Source organism: Cherax quadricarinatus, chromosome 50, assembly GCF_038502225.1.
Source record: "Cherax quadricarinatus isolate ZL_2023a chromosome 50, ASM3850222v1, whole genome shotgun sequence".
NCBI lineage: Eukaryota > Metazoa > Arthropoda > Malacostraca > Decapoda > Parastacidae > Cherax > Cherax quadricarinatus.
In genome coordinates this window covers 21,900,709-21,923,826 of record NC_091341.1, presented here as the reverse complement: position 1 = coordinate 21,923,826, position 23,118 = coordinate 21,900,709, and the positions used below count along the sequence as shown (strand labels likewise).

Here is a 23,118-nt window from a genome sequence, read left to right as displayed (position 1 = left end):
TTCACAATCTGACGAAAAAATGTAACAAATTTCAAGAGGAACTTACGCCTATGTCCCCTGGGAATCCTGCCTACCGGGGTGGGTGGTGGCCTGGTGGAGGCTACAGAGGCATAGGATGCTACAGAGTCTGTTCGCGGCCTCCTGGGTAGTGATCGTGTGGAGTACCCCATGGCTGTAGATCTGGAGACCCGAGAGTGGTCAGAGTCATAGCCAGTCTCTTCTCCTACGGGTTCACGGCGCCGTGGCTCACGATTCCGGTCCCGCCCTAAGTCTCTATCTCTTTCGCGTTCTCTTTCATGGTCCCGGTACTGAGCTTGTTCTAATTCCAGCTCACGGTCCCGATAATGATCTCGCTCCAGTTTCTCCCCTTCGACTCTCAAGTGCTCTCGTTCATCATGTTCGGGTTCCCTTTCGTGAACCTGTTCCTGGATCCTGTCTTCTTTGACGTCCTCATCCACCATGTCCACCTCACTGTCTAGACCCAAAGTTCGTTCTCTGTCTCGAGTTGTCTCAACCTCTCGTTCCCTATTTTCGTATCTCTTTGGGGGTTCCTGTCGCTCTTCGAGAGCCTCTTCGCGAGAGACGTTTTGCCGGTCACGTCTGGGGTCCCGGCAGTCGTCCCTGGGGTCCCGGCGGCCGTCCCTGAGGTCCCGGCGGTCGTTTCTGGGGTCTCGGCGGTCGTCCCTGGGATCCCGGCGGTCGTCCCTGGGATCCCGGCGGTCGTCCCTGGAACCCCGTCGGTCGTCCCTGGGGTCCCATCGATCACTCCTGTGAACCCGGCGATCGTCCCTTGGGTCCCAGCGATCATTCCTGTGACCTTGGCGGTCAGAACGACTTCTGAGAAATGCCTGATCTGGTGTGGTTCTGGAATCCGCATAGTAACTCCAGCGGTCTGGTTCTGATGGGTTAGGGACACGAGGATCTCGCCTAAACCGCCCATGTTGTTGCTGCTGGTGGCTAGGATAGCCATGGTGTGTAGGGTGTGGCTTGCCTCTAGAGCCTAGCTGAGGTTCTCCCTCGCCCGTGTACCCATTCTGCAGCTCCTGGGACGGCTTGCAGCTGCCGCTGGTAGCTGACTGGTGGTTGGGTTTGTTGTTGTGGTGTGTAGTTGGAGTCAGCTGGGTGGGTTGCGTCACCTCGGGATGGGGGTGGGAAAACGGGGGACCTCGGGCCACTTCCCCGCTGGATGACAACTGGACCATATTGTCACTTCCACTTTCTCTACGTCTTTACCTAAGCCACAATTAATTTATGTAAAAAAATAACTATGTGCGCTCACGTTCTCTCAAACGAGTAATTCACCATGTTTCAGAAATTTTATTTTAGAATTATACTAATATAGTTCAAATAAAAAAATATTTCATATAAAATACTATGTACATATGTTCGGAATATTATACTATATATGAAAATAAGTCAACCATATGTCTTAGGAGCACAGCAAATACTCTCCCTCTCCCCACCACTGCTGGCTCAACACTGATAGGACACGTGGCATCGACGTCACAGTCAGCCCAACAACAAATGCTGCGCACGCATTCTAGCCTCTGTAAGACAGTACTTTCCATTATAATCAACATTTGAAAAAACATCTCCATTACTGATTTTGCTTAACCTTTGAAGATAATTAGCAAAGTTTAAGCTAAAAATAAAGTAATACCAATAAGAAAGTAAATTCTACCGCCTGCTAGAAGGAACATGAATCTCTCTCCGCTTGCCTCTCGAAAAGTTACCATGCACCTTTTTATATATATATACTGGCGAGCTCAAAACCCCTCAATGACATAAACCATATATATGTCTATTCGAATGTTATCACACAAAACAAGAGATAAACGGAATAAAATATACTTTAATGCATTTAGCGCCGGTTCTAAAAGCAATACGTGGCATCCACCCCCTAAGGCAAGAAGAAAACAGGTACAGCCATGACCCAATAGCCTCACGGAATATACTCAGGTGTATATTGCTTAGTGTATATGCCAGCGTGTAGCCCGACAGAGGCATTATATATCATTATTAACAGTATATACTTCTCAGTTTACAGAAATATACTGTAATATATACATGTCAGTTTATACAGAGCTTTATCTGTCATTGTATTAACAGGTATATTTACAGTTTACATAGGTAAATCTACTAGTGCATATCCAAGTTTATATAGAGAAACATGTCAGTTTATGTACAGGGGTATATTTGTCAGTACGTAAGTGTATTTTATATATATATATATATATATATATATATATATATATATATTTATATATATATATACATATATATGTATGTGTGTGTATATATATATATATATATATATATATATTTTTTTTTTCAACAAGTCGGCCGTCTCCCACCGAGGCAGGGTGACCCAAAAAAGAAAGAAAATCCCCAAAAAGAAAATACTTTCATCATCATTCAACACTTTCACCACACTCGCACATTATCACTGTTTTTGCAGACGTGCTCAGAATACAACAGTCTAGAAGCATACACATATAAAGATACACAACATATCCCTCCAAACTGCCAATATCCCAAACCCCTCCTTTAAAGTGCAGGCATTGTACTTCCCATTTCCAGGACTCAAGTCCGACTATATGAAAATAACCGGTTTCCCTGAATCCCTTCACTAAATATTACCCTGCTCACACTCCAACAGATCGTCAGGTCCCAAGTACCATTCGTCTCCATTCACTCCTATCTAACACGCTCACGCACGCTTGCTGGAAGTCCAAGCCCCTTACCCACAAAACCTCCTTTACCCCCTCTCTCCAACCCTTTCGAGGACGACCCCTACCCCGCCTTCCTTCCCCTATAGATTTATATGCTTTCCATGTCATTCTACTTTGATCCATTCTCTCTAAATGACCAAACCACCTCAACAACCCCTCTTCTGCCCTCTGACTAATACTTTTATTAACTCCACACCTTCTCCTAATTTCCACACTCCGAATTTTCTGCATAATATTTACACCACACATTGCCCTTAAACAGGACATCTCCACTGCCTCCAACCGTCTCCTCGCTGCTGCATTTACCACCCAAGTTTCACACCCATATAAGAGTGTTGGTACTACTATACTTTCATACATTCCCTTCTTTGCCTCCATAGATAACGTTTTTTGACTCCACATATACCTCAACGCACCACTCACCTTTTTTCCCTCATCAATTCTATGATTAACCTCATCCTTCATAAATCCATCCGCCGACACGTCAACTCCCAAGTATCTGAAAACATTCACTTCTTCCATACCCCTCCTCCCCAATTTGATATCCAATTTTTCTTTATCTAAATCATTTGACACCCTCATCACCTTACTCTTTTCTATGTTCACTTTCAACTTTCTACCTTTACACACATTCCCAAACTCATCCACTAACCTTTGCAATTTTTCTTTAGAATCTCCCATAAGCACAGTATCATCAGCAAAAAGTAACTGTGTCAATTCCCATTTTGAATTTGATTCCCCATAATTTAATCCCACCCCTCTCCCAAAAACCCTAGCATTTACTTCCTTAACAACCCCATCTATAAATATATTAAACAACCATGGTGACATTACACATCCCTGTCTAAGACCTACTTTTACAGGGAAATAGTCTCCCTCTCTTCTACACACCCTAACCTGAGCCTCACTATCTTCATAAAAACTCTTTACAGCATTTAATAACTTACCACCTATTCCATATACTTGCAACATCTGCCACATTGCTCCTCTATCCACTCTATCATATGCCTTTTCTAAATCCATAAATGCAATAAAAACTTCCCTACCTTTATCTAAATACTGTTCACATATATGCTTCAATGTAAACACTTGATCTACACATCCCCTACCCACTCTGAAACCTCCTTGCTCATCCGCAATCCTACATTCTGTCTTACCTCTAATTCTTTCAATTATAACCCTACCGTACACTTTTCCTGGTATACTCAGTAAGCTTATTCCTCTATAATTTTTACAGTCTCTTTTGTCCCCTTTCCCTTTATATAAAGGGACTATACATGCTCTCCGCCAATCCCTAGGTACCTTCCCCTCTTTCATACATTTATTGAACAAAAGTACCAACCACTCCAACACTATATCCCCCCCTGCTTTTAACATTTCTGTCATGATCCCATCAGTACCAGCTGCTTTACCCCCTTTCATTTTACGTAATGCCTCACGTACCTCCCCCACACTTACATTCTGCTCTTCTTCACTCCTAAAAGATAGTATACCTCCCTGGCCAGTGCATGAAATTACTGCCTCTGTTTCTTCCTTAACATTTAAAAGTTCCTCAAAATATTCTCGCCATCTACCTAATACCTCCATCTCCCCATCTACTAACTCCCCTACTCTGTTTTTAACTGACAAATCCATATTTTCCCTTGGCTTTCTTAACTTGTTTAACTCACTCCAAAATTTTTTCTTATTTTCATTAAAATTTCTTGACAGTGCCTCTCCCACTCTTTCATCTGCTCTCCTTTTGCACTCTCTCACCACTCTCTTCACCTTTCTTTTACTCTCCATATACTCTGCTCTTCTTATAACACTTCTGCTTTGTAAAAACCTCTCGTAAGCTACCTTTTTCTCTTTTATCACACCCTTTACTTCATCATTCCACCAATCACTCCTCTTTCCTCCTGCCCCCACCCTCCTATAACCACAAACTTCTGCCCCACATTCTAATACTGCATTTTTAAAACTATTCCAACCCTCTTCAACCCCCCCACTACTCATCTTTGCACTAGCCCACCTTTCTGCCAATAGTCGCTTATATCTCGCCCGAACTTCCTCCTCCCTTAGTTTATACACTTTCACCTCCCTCTTACTTGTTGTTGCCACCTTCCTCTTTTCCCATCTACCTCTTACTCTAACTGTAGCTACAACTAAATAATGATCCGATATATCAGTTGCCCCTCTATAAACATGTACATCCTGGAGCCTACCCATCAACCTTTTATCCACCAATACATAATCTAACAAACTACTTTCATTACGTGCTACATCATACCTTGTATATTTATTTATCCTCTTTTTCATAAAATATGTATTACTTTTTACCAAATTTCTTTCTACACATAGCTCAATTAAAGGCTCCCCATTTACATTTACCCCTGGCACCCCAAATTTACCTACTACTCCCTCTATAACATTTTTATCCACTTTTTTTTATGCCAGGATAATACATTAATTTTTATGTTTAGCTCGGTTATCCTATGATTAAATTACATAATGCTCTACCACTACTACTACCTCTACTACTACTACTACCCCCACCACCTCTTCCTGCCTATATATAGCCATCCTGCTCCACTTCTGGTTAGTGTGACTTTGTAAATGGTCCAAATCGGACCGAAACGTCGTCGTAAGCTTCTCCCTTTTATGTGCGGGTTATTTGTGTATCGTTCCAGTCACGGTGCTGTGCCTTTTTTTTTGTTACATAATCCTGTGCTTAATGCAAATTTTGCAGTTTTTTAGTAGTTTTCTTGCTTGCTTAAAAGAAATCATGATGATATACAGTACAGTAATACAAAGCAAGCCAGGCTTTGAATATTACTGGTTTATGTTTAGTGCTGTATATAACATTCATACTATACGATACACAAAATGCACTCCCAATGGCAACAAACCTCTGATAGGCCCGCCCTCCAAACAGCAAATATTCTCACCTCAGAAAGGGCTGGAGGAAGAGGGTAAGGGAGGTTTTGAGTACTAGGGGGCTTAGGCATAAAATGGATTTGTGCAAGCATGTTAGATAGGAGTGAGTGAAGGCAAGTAGTTCTAATTTGATGTGCTGTCGGGGTATAAGCAAGGTAATATTTATGAAGGCTTTGGGGAAACCGGTTAGCCAGACTCGAGTCCTGAGGGCTGGGAAATAATATAGTGTCTGCACTCTGAAGGAGGGGCGGGGATGTTGGTATTTGAAGGGTTATGTAAGCTGTGATATCAGTATGGTTCTGGCAGGAGAGTGATTGAATGAATGACAGTGTGCAGCATTTTTTTTTCTATCAGGTCACCCTACCTTACTGGGACATGGTAGAGATGTAAGGAAAATAATCACAGTACAGTACATACAAACAAAAGAGTATCTGGATACTTACTCCTCAGACCATAGTAGCGGGCATCTCGACGATCTCGAGGTTCTCTACCCTCCCATCCTCGCTGAGAGAAGTGTTTCTCCCTCGACTCTCTGGAATATGGGGCATCCCTGTCCCTAGGATCTGTGTCCCTCGAGTGGGAGTCCTGACGGTCATGTCGATCGTAATAATCGTGACGAGATCGATGCGAGTGACCAGGGCGCTCACCATCATTGTCTAGGTTGTTGATACTGCTAGAGCGTGATACAGGCTGAGACCTAAACAAAAACAATGATCCTTAACACCTAATGCACCCTGTTTACATTTGTCATCAGGATTGTACAAGGTAGCTAACAGATTCTTAATCTCATGATGAAATAAAAAATACTAATTTGTGAAGGCATTACAACTACATAGTACAGTGGACCCCCGCATACCGTTGGCATCACATAACGTTTAATCCGCATACCGCTCGCTTTTATCGCAAAAATTTTGCCTCGCATACCGCTCAAAAACCCGCTCACTGCTGTTCGTCCGAGACGCGTCCAATGTGCGCCCTTAGCCAGCCTCACATGTGCCACCAGTGGCATTGTTTACCAGCCAGCCTCCGTGGTAACATCCAAGCATACAATCGGAACATTTCATATTATTACACTGTTTTTGGTGATTTTATCTGCAAAATAAGTGACCATGGGCCCCAAGAAAGCTTCTAGTGCCAACCCTACAGCAATAAGGGTGAGAATTACTATAGAGATGAAGAAAGAGATCATTGATAAGTATGAAAGTGGAGTGCGTGTCGCCGACCTGGCCAGGTTGTACAAGAAACCCAAATCAACCATCGCTACTATTGTGGGCAACAGAAAGGCAATCAAGGAAGCTGTTCTTGCCAAAGGTTTAACTGTGTTTTCGAAACAGAGATCGCAAGTGATGGAAGATGTTGAGAGACTCTTATTGGTGTGGATAAATGAAAAACAGCTAGCAGGAGATAGCGTCTCTCAAGCGATCATAAGCGAAAAGGCTAGGAAGTTGCATGAGGATTTAATTAAAAAAATGCCTGCAACTAGTGATGATGTGAGTGAATTTAAGGCCAGCAAAGGTTGGTTTGAGAGATTTAAGAAGCGTAGTGGCATACATAGTGTGATAAGGCATGGTGAGGCTGCCAGTTCGGACCACAAAGCAGCTGAAAAATATGTGCAGGAATTCAAGGAGTACATAGACAGTGAAGGACTGAAACCTGAACAAGTGTTTAATTGTGATGAAACAGGCCTGTTTTGGAAGAAAATGCCAAGCAGGACCTACATTACTCAGGAGGAAAAGGCACTCCCAGGACATAAGCCTATGAAAGACAGGCTTACTTTGTTGATGTGTTCCAATGCTACTGGTGATTGCAAAGTGAAGCCTTTATTAGTGTATCACTCTGAAACTACCAGACCGTTCAGGCAAAAGAATGTCCTCAAGGAGAATTTGTGTGTGCTGTGGAGGGCAAACAGTAAGGCATGGGTCACTAGGGACTTTTTCTATGACTGGTTACACCATGCATTTGCCCCCAATGTGAAAGATTACCTAACTGAAAAGAAATTAGAACTTAAGTGCCTCCTGGTGTTAGACAATGCCCCTGGTCATCCTACAGACGTGGCAGAGCGACTTTATGGGGACATGAAATTCATTAAGGTGAAGTTTTTGCCTCCTAATACCACTCCTCTCCTGCAGCCCATGGATCAGCAGGTTATTGCAAACTTCAAAAAACTGTACACAAAAGCTCTGTTTGAAAGGTGCTTTGTAGTGACCTCAGAAACTCAACTGACTCTAAGAGAGTTTTGGAGAGAGCACTTTAATATCCTCAATTGTGTAAACCTTATAGGTAAGGCTTGGGAGGGAGTGACTAAGAAGACCTTGAACTCTGCTTGGAAGAAACTGTGGCCAGAATGTGTAGACAAAAGGGATTTTGAAGGGTTTGAGGCTAACCCTGAGAGGATTATGCCAGTTGAGGAATCCATTGTGGCATTGGGAAAGTCCTTGGGGTTGGAGGTTAGTGGGGAGGATGTGGAAGAGTTGGTGGAGGAGGACAATGAAGAACTAACCACTGATGAGCTGATAGATCAACTTCAACAGCAAGAGGCCAGACCTGAGGAAACTGGTTCAGAGGAGGGGAGAGAGAAATTGAAGAAGTTGCCTACTACAAAGATTAAGGAAATCTGTGCAATGTGGCTGAAAGTGCAAACCTTTATGGATGAGAATCACCCTCACACAGCTATTGCAAGCCGTGTTGGCAACCTGTACACTGACAATGTTGTGAAACACTTTAGGGAAGTCATAAAGGAACGAGAGGTACAGGCCACTATGGACAGATATGTTGTGCAAAAGAAGTCCAGTGACTCTGAAGCTGGTCCTAGTGGCATTAAAAGAAGAAGGGAAGTAACCCCAGAAAAGGACTCGACACCTCAAGTCTTAATAGAAGGGGATTCCCCTTCTAAACACTAACACACTCTCTCCCCTCCTCCCATCCCATCAATCATCACCAGATCTTCAATAAAAGTAAGTGTCATGTAAGTGTGCATGCCTTTTTCAGTTTGTGTGTATTAAAATTAACATTTCATGTGGTGAAATTTTTTTTTTTCATACTTTTGGGTGTCTTGCACGGATTAATTTGATTTCCATTATTTCTTATGAGGAAAATTCATTCGCATGCCGATCATTTCGCATAACAATGAGCCCTCTTGCACGGATTAAAATCGCTATGCGGGGGTCCACTGTACTACTAATGCTATTACTACAGGATTTGCTAAATGAAGTTGTTCAGTATTAAACCACAAAAAAATCTTTATCATAACAGTACTATAGATATCTAAAGTTAAATCATACAGCACCTGCAACTTAGTGTTCTCTCAAAGCATCTTTTTATTCTCCTCACATTTTCAAAAGAGCATCAACAGTGGAAATAATTACCCTACATTTTTTATATATACACCACATCTTTTTAAATATACAAAATATAAATAATATCTAGTATAGTAATAAAAATCCTAAATTGCATCAACTGGCATTCTAGTCGAGCCTTCCAGGAGGATATTATAGTTTGAAAAATATAGCAGTTTACTAGACTGTGTTGTAATACAGAACTATTAATGACAAGAGGGTCCCAAATAATTTTTCCTAAAACAGGTATTCAAAGGCCACTCCAGTTTTAACCAATATTCAGAAACTGAGGACTTAAATTTTAATTAATGCTGCATAGGGTCCTGACATTCATCCAATGGAAAAGATAATTGATAAATATACCAACCTGTCTCCTCTTCCATAGTAAGGATCATCATCATAGTTTCTGTAGTAATCTTTTGATCTGTCACGGTAGTCATGGCGCTTGTCTCTTGGAAGTGATCTATCTTTATCATCTTTTATGGGTCGGTCACTGTAACGGTCTAATTCATCCCTATATGCTCTTTCACGTCTATCTCGAGATTCATAAAATCGTCGCTCACCATCGTCGTCGTCATCATCTGATTCTCTTCGCCAGCGTCTCCTTTCATCTTCATACTTCCTATCATACTCACGATCATAAGAACGCCTGCTATGAGGAGAATCATCTCTGTAATAGTCTCTGCTATGTTCACGGCTCCTATCACGATATCTATCACTGCTTCGAGTGTCTCTGTCACGGGAGTGGTCTCTCTCCCAACGTGCACCCCTTTCACCTCTGTGATCATTAGCCAAATCAGAGCGGCTCCCTGAATTTGCTGAAGTAAAGTTACGTGATGTAGGTTCTTCAGAACCAATGGTTTCACTCCGAATAGGTGGCACAACAGAAGCACCCTTATTTGATAAGTCACTAGTGTATGGACCATCAGGTGGAGATCTTACATCCGAGGGTTCCTGTTTTATTCGTACTGGTAACATCGGCTGTGGGTTATCATTCCCTGTAACAACCCTTTCTGATGGCATGGATGGAACCACAGATGGAGCTTGGTAAGTAGATGCAGTAGTGGATTCACCTTTGCTAGATTCCCCAGGAATCATACGACTGAAGTTTGGTCTATCATTTTCAGTTTGTGATCCATCACCTCTAGGTTCAACTATGGATCTGGAAGGCTGTGACAGGTCTAAAACAGCTGAGGCAGTAGGAATGGCAGACATACTGGAAAGAGACTGAACTTGTGGCATTACTACTGCAGCTTGCAAATTAGCACTATGAGCAGCTGGAGGCTCTGGGTGAACACTATTAGCATGCTGATAATTAACCAGTTTATCTCTCTCGGTCTTTTCCTCCATCATGCCAGGTATGACCAAAGGAATAGTGTTTGAAGCAAGCCGTGATTGGCTTGAAACTACAATGTCAACAGATGGGGCAGCAACAGCTAACTTAACATTCATTGACATGTTTTCTGAACTGGACCACAAAGGCACTCCATTTTTCTCTGTTGCAGAAGGTTGTTCATTATTATCAGGAAGTGTTTCAAGGTTGGCACTAACATCCTGACAGACTGGAAGAGGTACTGGAGTAATCTGGGGTGAAGAGAGATACTGAGTTTGATATGTTGATTCTGAGGAAGGGCTAGAGGTAGACTGCTTCACAGTAGGTGGCTGGAAAGGACTACCCTTTCTTGCTTTTAAGCTCGGTACTACCCCAAGAGGTCCAGACACTGGTGGTGGACCTACAAGTTGACTGGATGGAGGAGCTGTTGGATCCATACCAAGATCTACTGAGTTAGTTGGCACTACAGTACTAAATTCCTCCTGCTGACTAACTTGACTGACAGATGAATGAGGTATAGATAATTCAGATTTCTCCTGTATAGGAACTTCCTGGTTTTGATTGATAAATGAATGAGCACCATGTACAGATTGAGTTGAATGCCCAGAATGAATGGAATGCACTGAGTGAGCAGACTGGTTAGAGGCTGGCCGATCCAGTGGGGTGTGTGAAGACGGAGGATGGATGGGCTGAGAGGGAGGACAAACTGGCTGAGAGCTAGCAGACTGAGAGGATGATGGGCGTTCAGATCTCTCCAGGTCATTACCCATTACTAAAGGCCTCAGAACATTCTCTACTAACTGGTTGCTTCCATCTTGTACTACACCTGAAATCCCAAAAATTTCATGAAAATAGACTAACAAATATTAATAAAAATTTATTTTCCAAGTAAAAATATACTTATGTAAATTTTATGTTAAAGCTATTTCACATAACTTTATGAATAGAGTCCCTGGTTGCTGCTTTTTATTATTAAATTTGTTCAATGTATCAATTCCATTTGGAGCAAATAATAAATGCATATCTCTGGTTGTGTTTAAATATTAACCAGATACCTCAATGTTAAAAATGCCAACAGTAAACTTGACAAAACTTTTCAATATTGGCTGAACTCACACTAAAGCAGGTGGATGGACATACAGTAACCATGACTTACCATGTCAATCAATTCTGATCAAGTGAATAATTTCTAAAATCCTTCAATTGGCTGACTGATAACTTAAGACTGATGGGCTGAACACCTTTCAAGGCTGAGGGACTGATAATCTCAAACTACTACTCCATGCCTTCCAGAATTATTCTCTGTTGGACTGACAGTCACTGGTTGGTAAAATATCTCAACAATAAAGACACCCAAATGTTGCACATGTGACTTATTCATCTATTGTTTCAATGACATGAGTACACCTTGAGGGAGTCTAAGAACACTGTAAAAACTTTTTTCATGAAGTTTATGTCAAGATGATTTTGATTTCTGCAAGCTTAGCATGCAGCTCAACATTAAAAATTAAGGATTCTCATGGTACATTTGTACTAAAAGAATCCCATGCAATGATTACTGCAAAACACAACCCACCATTACCCTGGGAACTATCTTAAAACCCCTTAATCCTTGTTACACCAGGCATCGTGCTCAAGGAAATTATACTTTCTTTTCAAATCACTTTAAAGTACAAGTATATTGCATTTTTTTTAATGACAAACCGGCTGTATCCCACCGAGGCAGGGTGACCTAAAAAGAATAACGAAAGTTTTTCTTTTTAAATTTAGCAATTTATACAGAAGGGGTTACTAGCCCATTGCTCTATATTACATTTATTGCAAATAAAAAATTTCTTTGTTAGGAAGGTAGAGTGCCAAAAGTACATCAGAATTTTGCTGTTCCTAAACTTATTACAGTACCAGTAAATGAGAAACAAAACTGAAAAAAAATTTAACTATTTGAAGAAGGTATTTTATCAGACATGCTGGTGAAGTAATGTTAACATGCAAGATGCAACAGCCTGACTGATCAGGCTACCACCTGGGAGGCTTGACCTTTAACTCTGTTACAGAGGCAGAATGAAACTCTGGAAGAGTCTCAAGATAAGCATCATGTACACTATAACTAAATATGCTGAATCTAGAAGAGAGAGAAACATGACCATTATCAAGAAGTTTAAAGGAGAGATCTAAATTAATACAATAGGAATTGCAGCCAACTGTTTGTTAGGATAGAATGAACAGCTCAGAGATAAGGAAGCAGAGTCTGTTTGAATAAATTTTAAACTTTACCATGAAAGCATACAATTGTGTAGCTTGAAAAAGAGAGAGTAGAATGAATTAATGTTAAAGTATTTAGCAGAAAGATGAATACATTGTACAGTAACAGTACAAATTATTAAAACCCCCATTGAACATAAGAAAGGAGGATCACTGCAGCAGGCCCGTTGGCCCATACTAGGCAGGTCCTTTACGATCCATCCCACTAACAAAACATTTGCCCAACCTAATTTTCAATGCTACCCAAGAAATAAGCTCTGATAACTATCCACTCATTTGCAAGTCCCACTCAAATCCAACCCCTCTCACTCGTGCATTTATCCAACCTAAATTTGAAACTACCCAAGGTTTTAGCCTCAATAACCCAACTAGGTAGACTGTTCCACTCCTCAACTACCCTATTTCCAAACCAATACTTTCCTATGTCATTTCTAAATCTAAACTTGTCTAATTTAAATCCATTACTGCGGGTTCTCTCTTGGAGAGATATCCTCAAGACCTTATTAATGTCCCCTTTATTAATACCCATCTTCCACTTATACACCTCGATCATGTCTCCCCTCATTCTTCATGTAACAAGTGAATGTAATTTAAGGGTCTTTAATCTCTCTTCATAAGGAAGATTTCTAATGCTATGTATTAATTTAGTCATTCTAACGAATTTATGTCCATTCTGTAATATGGAGACCAGAACTGAGCTGCATAATCTAGGCGAGGCCTTACTAATGATGTATAAAGCTGTAATATAACCGGTGAACTTCTGTTGCTTACACTTCTTGATATAAATCCCAGTAATCTGTTTGCCTCATTACGTGCCGAGCTACAACGGATAAACATACAGGCAACAACTAGTGCTAGTCATGGTTTCTGAATTCACTGGAACCTCTAGGAAATTATCCCTACAAATTTGGAGGGAGAACTAAGAAATACAATAGCAATACTGAAATTTTAGGCTGCTTGCCATGATTGGGACTATGGTATTAAAAAAACGTGAAAGAATTACAGTTCCTCATGCTACTTTAATTGCTGTATGGAAAATTAGTTGCAGCTTCAAAAATCTGAAATTCAATTGCAAAAAAAAATTTGAAATTTATGGTTCTGCATTATCCCCAACTCTTCCGCATTAAGCATTTGTTGCATGGGCAACCTTGCCACTTGTGCTTGAACACATGCACTGAGGCACTTTTAAACCTTTCCTCAACTAATTCCTTACATGTTCCAGTATATAACAATGGGATAACCCATCGAACAAGTGTGAAACAGAAACCTGTAATTGTTTTATATAATGGTATGATTGATGATGGCTTTTCTTTGTCTCAAACACTTAGGTCACACTACAAACACACACACACATGTATATGTATAAACACCCATCTGAGTTTTCTTCAATTTTTCTTAATAGTTCTTGCTCTTATTTATTTGCCTTTCATCTTTATGAGGAAGTGGAAAAGAATCCTCCTTCCATAAGCCATGCGTGTTGGAAGAGGCGACTAAAATGCCTGGAACAAGGGGTTAGTAACCCTTTCTTTTCGTATAAATTACTGCATGTAAAAAGAAAACCTGCATATAAGTGTTTCTTCTTTTGTTTGGGTCGCCCTACCTCGGTAGGAGATGGCTGGTGTATTAAAAGAAAAACAATGTGATAACCGAAAAGGAAAGATAGAATAAAAATGATGCAAGTGGGAGAATTGACAAAAATAAAAGTATGAGATATTTAAGCTGCTGCAATGGAGTTTGCTGTATTTAGACAAGACCAAAAGCATGAAAGTGCCAGTGAAGTGGGAGTTAACGATCAAGCTGTTGAATATCTGCTGTTTCTCTGTCTTTACCTTTAAAGCTGACAATTATTAAAATTAAAAACTGGGGAAACACTATGTAAACATACAAAACAAGATATGCCTACCTACAACAGAAGGCACTTCAGGAACAGATGATGCCCCATCAGGAATTCTTGAAAAAATGGGATCAGGCATTGGAGGTACTGAAATCAATGGGTTGGGTACAATCTCTTGATTCATATCCTGATACTGGCGGTAACTGTGAACAGCAACTTGCTGATGGGCATCATGTTGAATAGGAAGCAGAGATGCAGTCGATGGTGGAAAATGACTCTGAGATAATACTTCAGATTCACCTGGTGGTAGGAATGTTAATTTGGGAGCAGGACTCAGTGAAGGAGAGGATCGATTTGTTTGAACTATGCACCGATTTTGTGGCTCATACTGACAAGAGTGCTCTGGTCTTTCAAACTGGTCTGTTTGATGAGATGAGGGATAGTTTAACTGTAGCTCCTGGAGTGTAGGTTCATTCTGACTACTGGATTTTAGAGGTACCTCTGGGTAATTATTCGACAACCGCCCCACTTCATAATTCTGTGAGGACTCATCATGGAGTTCGTCTCTTGTCTGATCATGGGATTTTGTGTCCAATAAGAAATTTTGTTTGGATGCAGAATAATGTTGATGTTCTTGTTGAAACTGAGAATGATGGGTAAAATGCTGGTGAGATCCTTGTGAAGGAAGATCTGGCATGTAAGATTCTGTGGAATGAGCATGAGATTCCTTGTAATTTTCTTTACTGTCCAAGACTGTTAGGGAATCTACATATTTTGTCACAGTTTCCACATCATAATTTGTCATTTCACACCTATTGGTTTTATCCATGGCGACTTCCTGATGTGAGTCTGTTACAATTTCTTGATCCCAGTCATCATCCCATCCTTCAGAGTGAGCTACAGCTGTACTATCACAATCATCATCACAGTAATGCTGATCTTCACTGGGTTTATTGTCATTAACATCTTGACAAGGATGGCTTTGTTTGTCTACATGTTGAGGTATAACAGCATTAGGATACAGTTCAGAATCACTATGAACAGGAAGTGTGGACGTGTTCATATTATTTAACGAATGGAGTGGCATAGATTTTTGAGTTTCTTGTGAATGCTCAAGTTCAGAATTAATACAACTTTCACTGGTATGCATATCAGGTTTCTGAGAAACTTCAGTTATTTCATCTGGTCCATCAGGTGCTTTTGTCTCTCCCCAACCATCACCCCACCTGTCATCCAAGTTGCTTAGTGCAACAGGAGCTAGATGTTCATTCGACACAGGCTCTACCATATCAAACTGAGTCCTAGAAATTTTTGGAGCATTGACAGTATTTGGGTGATTACCCTGAGCTTGATTTTGATCCATGGTCATGTTTGGTTGTTCTAAAATAGAGTGGTGCTCTGTATTTTCCACATAGCCATCTGTTAACTTTTGCAAATTATTTACCTCGTCTGACTCCTTTTTCCAGTCCTGCTCAACATGTTCAGCCATTCTAGTGTTACTAGACTTAGAGTTACTTTGAGATGCATTGTTCTGAAGCATGCAAGTATCTTGTGTTGATGTGTAATTTCCAGGAACAGTGTCAATACTTTCAGGATGTTTACTAATTTTATTGTGACTCCAGCCATCATCATACTGTTGTTGCAGCTGCAGCTGGTAAGGCTGTTCATGTTGAAACTGCATATCATATCTCTCATCACCCTGGTGTGAAGCTGCTATCTCTGAAGGAAAATCTCTTGCTTGATCCTCTGGAGTGTGACTGTGTTGCACTAATTCTAAGAGTGTTTCTGGCACTTGGACATGGTCTCCTTCACAATCAGGCCATCCATCACCAGCAGACTCTCTACTCACTGTCCTCTGAGATTCTTCACTACTCTTCAAATAGTCATGTGATTTTGCTTCAGTGAGAAGAGCCTGTTCATTAATGTGTTTTGTTTGAAGGTCTTCAGAATGCAGTCTTTCAGTAGGAACCCAATTCTCAACAGGAGACTGGGCCTTGAAAAGAGGTTGAGTTTCTGTGGGAGGCTGGGTCTCAGCTGGAGGTTCCACCTTAGCAAGAGGCCGCATCTCAGCAGGAGGCTGGGTCTCAGAGGGATGCCCAGTCTCAGCAGGCTGGGATTTGGTAGGTGGAGCCATTTCAGGAAAATGCTGAATTTCAGCAGGTAGCCTCATCTCAGCAGTAGGTTGGTTCTCAACAGATTGCTGTAACTCATTAAATCGCTCAGAATTCAGCTGATTAAGTTTTTCTTGATGTTCTGTTGTCTGTCCATTTATCTGCCAATCATCGTTACCCCATCCCCAATCATCTTCAGCAGACTGCCGAGTTGTCTGAGACTGCTGTTGATGTGATTGGCTGTACTCTTGAGACATTAATGATTGGTGTTGCTGAGAATTATAATCTTGATATTCCTGGTGTTCTTGCTGAGAATGATGGTACTGGTTTTCTAACTGTTGGTGGAGTGGCTCTATCTTTAGAGGTTGCTCCTCAGGCTCCTGTTGCTGTTGCAAAGAAAAATATTGCTGATGATGGTATTCTTTCTGTGGCTGATGCTGATATAACTGATGCATCTGTTGCTGCTGGTAATCTTGATGCGTGTGTTGATGCAGCAGTTGTTGCGGCTGATGAGCCTGTTGCTGATGCTGTTGTTGTTGATGAGCCTGTTGTTGATGAGCCTGTTGTTGATGAGCCTGTTGTTGATGAGCCTGTTGTTGATGAGCCTGTTGTTGATGAGCCTGTTGTTGATGAGCCTGTTGTTGATGAGCCTGTTGTTGATGAGCCTGTTGTTGATGAGCCTGTTGTTGATGAGCCTGTTGTTGATGAGCCTGTTGTTGATGAGCCTGTTGTTGATGAGCCTGTTGCTGATGAGCCTGTTGTTGATGAGCCTGTTGCTGATGAGCCTGTTGCTGATGAGCCTGTTGCTGATGAGCCTGTTGCTGATGAGCCTGTTGCTGATGCTGTTGTTGTTGATGAGCCTGTTGCTGATGCTGTTGTTGTTGATGAGCCTGTTGCTGATGCTGTTGTTGTTGTTGATGAGCCTGTTGCTGATGCTGCTGCTGTTGTTGTTGTTGTTGTTGTTGCTGCTGCTGCTGCTGCTGCTGCTGCTGCTGCTGCTGCTGCTGCTGCTCTTGCTGCTGCTGAGCCTGCTGCTGATGCTGTTGCTGAGCCTGCTGCTGATGATAATTTTGATGTACTTGCTGTTGCTGATGGTACCCGTGGTAATCCTGGTGTTGGGGCTGATTTTCTTGCTTGGCATAATTTGCTGGCTTATTATTATTATTATTATTATTGTGGGTTTCTGTGTTTCCCCACTCATTACCCCAATTATCTGCACTCCATTCATCAGTTCCCTGACCATTTTGAGTATTACCATTAACATATTGCTGTTGCTGTTGGAGCTGCTGCTGCTCCTGCAGCTGTGGCTGATGCTGTTGGAGCTGCGGCTGATGCAACTGAGGATGCTGCGAGATATTAGAAGGAACTAGATCCTGATTAAGTGATGACTTTTTACTATTAACAGGTGCATTTTGGGCTGCTTTAGAAAACTGCTGTTGCGAAGCATACTGCAAATGCTGCGAATAAGAATGATGCTGGTCATACTCCTGTGCTGGTTGATGCTGATGTTGCTGGTTCAGCAGTGATTGTTGGTGCTGGTTTAGCACTGACTGCTGGTGCTGATTCAGCTGTTGGTGCTGAGAATTGGTAGGTAAATTTGCATTCCATGACCAAGCATCACCATCTCCCCAGTTCCATGCACCATCTGAACTGTCACCGCACCATCCTGACCCACTGTTTCCTGTCAGAGGATGTTGATGCTTTTGTTGCGATTGCTCATGTTGTCTTGACTGTAGTGGGGGCTCTGGATGAGATGGCTGAACAGAAGTGCTAAACTGAGATGGTGGTCTAATTAAGCTACCCTGAAAAGAAAAGAAAATTGCTAGTATTTTAACACTAAGAACATAGCATAAGAAAGAAGGAACATTGCAGCAGGCCTAATGGCCCATACTAGGCACATCCTTCTCAAACCCAAACCCACTAACAAAAATATTTGCTCAATCCATTTTCAATGCTACCCAAGGAATAAGCTTTGATAACCTTATTATGTGCAAGACCCACTCAAATCCAACCCCCACACATCTACACCCACACCCACACAGGTGAATGATAAGAACATAAGAAAGGAGGAACACTGCAGGAGGCCTGCTGGCCCATACTAGGCAGGTCCTTTACAATTTATCCCACTAACAAAACATTTGCCCAACCCAATTTTCAATGCCACCCAAGAAATAAGCTCTGATGTGAAAGTCCCACTCAAATCCAACCCCTCCCACTCATGTACTTATCCAACCTAGATTTGAAACTACCCAAAGTCCCAGCCTCAATAACCCAACTAGGTAGACTGTTCCACTCATCAACTACCCTATTTCCAAACCAATACTTTCCTATGTCCTTTCTAAATCTAAACTTATCTAATTTAAATCCATTACTGCGCGTTCTCTCTTGGAGAGACATCCTCAAGACCTTATTAATATCCCCTTTATTAATACCTATCTTCCACTTATACACTTCGATCAGGTCTCCCTTCATTCGTACACAACTTACTTTCATGGTGACAATAGTCATCATACATCACACAAAATATTCATTACACAAAACAATACAAACACAAAACACAAAAACAAAAAAAAAAACACAAGCATAGCATTCACCTATTCTATCTACATTAAAATAACTCACCATCCCTTGATACCAGTAAAGGATTCTTGTTCCAAGGAATTGGAGCTACCCTCCACTTTTTTGGATCAAACCTGATTGCCTCCCACTCCCCAGGTGCTATGTGACCCTTTCAGGTTTAGTACTACTCATAAATATAATAACTCACCGTTTGCTGAGAAAAACCTGTTTGGCCTTGAAGGGATCTGTTCACAGAATTTGGTGCTCCCACTTTATGGCCACCTCTTAATCGCTGACGAAACATTTCTCTGACCACCTGAAAAATGACAAATGGTAAGATTTTTTATATATACACACTATAAAGTTAATTTTTCCTAATGACAAACATCTTAAATTGCAAAGAATCCCTGGTGTTAAGATATCTCTACACAATTAATAATGAAGCCTATAAATTAATAACCACAACATAATAAGTTTTTATTGTTATTGTTGTTTAACTCCTGGTGTACAGCACCTGATTTTTTATGCACCAAATGTAATTACAGGAGAGCCCCTTTTATACAGCAGGTTAGGTTCCAAGTTATTACTATAAAGTGAAAATTGCTGTAAAGTGAAACACAGCCTTTTTGCACTTTCAAATGCATATAAAAGTCTGATAACATGTTTACACTATCATGTATAAAGTGAGCAATACGGCTAGACCTAAAAAATGTATATACAGTACACACATTACTTACCTTAAAATATTTGTCCTCAGCTTCTAGTGAGTGGTGGATAAACTTATTGTAGGAAGTCTGAATAAATGAAGAATGGGTATAATTGAAAATCACTGCTTTAGCAAAATGTTACAAAGTGGGGCCTGCCTGTATATCAACTTGCTAACAGATACAACTCAACCCATGTAATACCTAGAGTATATAAGTACTGTAGCTCAGTTCTGCTCAAAATGGTCTGCATTTTTACAAGATTTTCTGAATGTACTGTGTACAAAATCAAAATAATTACTAATTACTTCCAAAATAGTATACATACACAACTTTCAACAATTTACAAAGCCCATAGTATGCACAGCATTTCGAACAGACCGACTAGGCTCAATGCTAAGTAATATTAACAGTTTACACAAATGAGTGTTCTTAAAGCAAACTTAATACTAAATGATACTGCATAAGAATAAATTATTCAAATGTTATGTTTTAATCAAGAGTCTGAGTACATCTGTACTAAAAAGTTCGGCTTTCTGAAAGGAGAACATATAATGCAAGTGTGTCCAGACATTGAAGAGAAGACTGAAAATGAATCCCAAGTGCCCTATGATTAAATAGAAGAATTAAGCAAAACATGTTTAACCCTTAAACTGTCCAAACGTAGATCTATGTTTTTTCAACATTTGAAATTATGTAAAAAAAGTAGATTTTTTTTTTTTTTACATTTGAAAACGTGTAAAAAAACTTTGATCTATTTTTTTTTTGTTATATTTGAAAATATGTAAAAAAAAAGTAGATCTACTTTTGGAGCAGTACGCATGTGAACGTAGATCTGCTTGGACAGTTTAAGGGTTAATTATCATTATTATTATAATCAAAACTAAGTGCTAAACCCACCAGCATCATAGACCTAATTTCAGATTATAAAACACCTGACAAGCTGCACAAAGAGACGCCTGGCGCCTTTCTGCGTGAAAGCCGTGTCAGTCTTGTATGACCAACTCACAATTGTGATAGAACCTTTCCCCAAATACAACAAAAATGTAAAGAAGTCGACCAAGAACACAATTGAGATTTAATCAAGAATAACTTGCTATCTTTCGAGCCCAAAATGCTCCACATAACCAGAGGCTTTCAATAATGTATGAAATGTTACCTAATTTTCTACATTTACAGTATATTCAAAGCATGCGATAAACCCATATTGAACATGCAGCACCTAATTTTTGAACATGTGTACCTCTTGTTAGGACCTCAACTGACCTGTGATATCTCATGTGGTCTGTGGGCTCCTAAAATGAACCTGTGATACTTCAATTGATCTATGGGATCCTCAAATAACTTATGGTACCAAAGCTGACCTGTGGTACCTGTAGACCCCTCAAATGACCTGTGCTACCTTAACTGACCTGCGAGCACCTCAAATGACATGGTACCATAAATGACCTGTCTTCACCTCAACTGACCTGTGGTCCCCTGAAATGACCTGTAGTACCTTAATTGACCTGTAGACTCCTCAAATGACCCGTAATACCTCAGGTGACCTGTAGGCTCCTGGTATTAGTAAATTCCCGTCACCTGTCATTCACCTGGATCCTCTCAACACTTTAAAGAGAAAACTACAAAGATATCGTTAATTATGTCTTACGCAACACCTCGTGTCCTCCGCCCTTCATTTAACGTAACTAAATAAGCAGAATGTCTGAATAATTAGCGAGAGACTGATAACAGCTGACAAGCTGGACTTTCGTCTGCACCAGCAGCTGATGCCTGAGTCTAGTATCCTACCTAAAAATCTGCCTTAAATTCCCTGTTGGCGGTGCAATAGAGAATATCTTTGAGATTTTAAGACTCCGCTGGTATCATGGCTTGACAGACGTTAAATAAACGTGTGTAATAATGCCCCAAGAGACAGAGACTCACTTAAAATAAAGATCAGCCAGAGGATAAGACAGCCATAACTGAGCTTTACGTGTACTAACTTACTAAAATGTTTCCTCTGGCATCAATAACAATTATTTCAATATTTCTACACATCTGTCAATGTAACTCTAACAGATACTCGTCTCATATAATACCAGATGATATTTTCTACATCTAGCTTATGGATAGGGAGTATATCAATGAAAAATATATTTATTTGTGTTGGAAATAAAAGAGTGAAGCCAGTAGCCAGAGGAAATCGGACACGGGTTACAAAGTTGGAGAAACAACTTGGTTGTTGGTTCATTTCACTTCCTGAGAGAAAATCTTTTAATTTCTAATGGCTTTCTCACATGAAAATTAATTATTGCCTTCCCAGAAACACATTAAGGGACTCGCGTTCACTCTCATGCTCTGAATATCATGACTGGCACAGCTATATAAATAACCACACCTGTCTTAAACACCTTTCTTCTTGCCAAAAAAAAAAAATAAAAATGTTTTTAAGTAAGCGTAAGGTACATTATTAGCGAGACCTGGGCCAGTTTTAAGTGTAATTTTTCATAATCATTAAGTAAAGCAGCGAGTTATGTACCATTTTACTGGGATCTGTTTAGATATTGTCCTTAATCGTTTTATAGTTCTCTGTATTAGTAGTAATAGTGGTAGCAGGATAGTAATAGTAGTAAAGTAATACTATGCGTGATAAAGAATAATAATTAAGGGTTATAATTATAACCGTAATTTTTAAAGTGGTGGAGGGGTAAGCCAGTGGAAGGCTTCGGTCAGATGACTAAAAGCTTCAGCTGCGGGTAAGTAAGTAAGTAAGTAAATTTATTCAGGTATACACAAATACAGTTACATAGAATTATCATACATAGCAGCATATGTGTAGAGAACCTAGGATAACCCAAAGAAGCGCTAAGCCACAAGGGCTATACAGCAGCGGGTCATAATATAAGACCAGCGTCAGGAAACACTTGTCCTGTTTCCTGACAAACCTAACCTAACCTAGTCGTAATAGTAGCAATAATACTAATGTAGGGGAGAGCCCTAAACCCTTAGTGATCATGCAGCGCCTGGGAAATCGAAGTTCAGTTCCCTGGATCAAGATCACTTCAACATTAACAAACCACTTTTGAAGGAACTAGAGAGTAATGCACATCACGAGGCTACACTCATCTACAATATATATATATATATATATATATATATATATATATATATATATATATATATATATATATATATATATATATTACATAGACCAGTATTCCTGGTCGAGGCATTGTCTCTTGCTCCGTTATGAGGCCTCGGGTTTCTTTGCTTTAATCATGGGGAAGTGTTAAACCCTTAAGGGTCATATAGACTGAGAACTGGGAAGACAAGAACGGTTCTTCGGTTTA

At 40.5% G+C, this 23,118-nt stretch overlaps 1 protein-coding gene across 11 annotated transcripts in view; it reads right to left on the bottom strand.

The window, feature by feature from the left end:
* The window catches only part of Sec16 (Secretory 16), an 84,507-nt gene extending 62,735 nt beyond the window's left edge, over positions 1 to 21,772 (bottom strand). For 10 of the 11 annotated variants that reach the window (XM_053786033.2, XM_053786027.2, XM_053786030.2 and 7 more), the window contains exons 1-5: positions 21,713 to 21,772; positions 19,291 to 19,398; positions 14,482 to 18,325; positions 9,351 to 11,142; positions 6,092 to 6,345 (exon numbers count right to left, since the gene is read on the bottom strand). In XM_053786033.2, the coding sequence (XP_053642008.1) occupies positions 6,092 to 6,345; positions 9,351 to 11,142; positions 14,482 to 18,325; positions 19,291 to 19,386 (5,986 nt within the window). In that variant the 5' untranslated portion in view covers positions 19,387 to 19,398; positions 21,713 to 21,772. Of the gene's footprint in view, positions 1 to 6,091; positions 6,346 to 9,350; positions 11,143 to 14,481; positions 18,326 to 19,290; positions 19,399 to 19,819; positions 19,877 to 21,712 lie in introns of all 11 variants that reach the window. The other variant, XM_053786028.2, reaches the window with a different exon arrangement.
* Between the last annotated feature and the right edge of the window lie 1,346 nt (positions 21,773 to 23,118).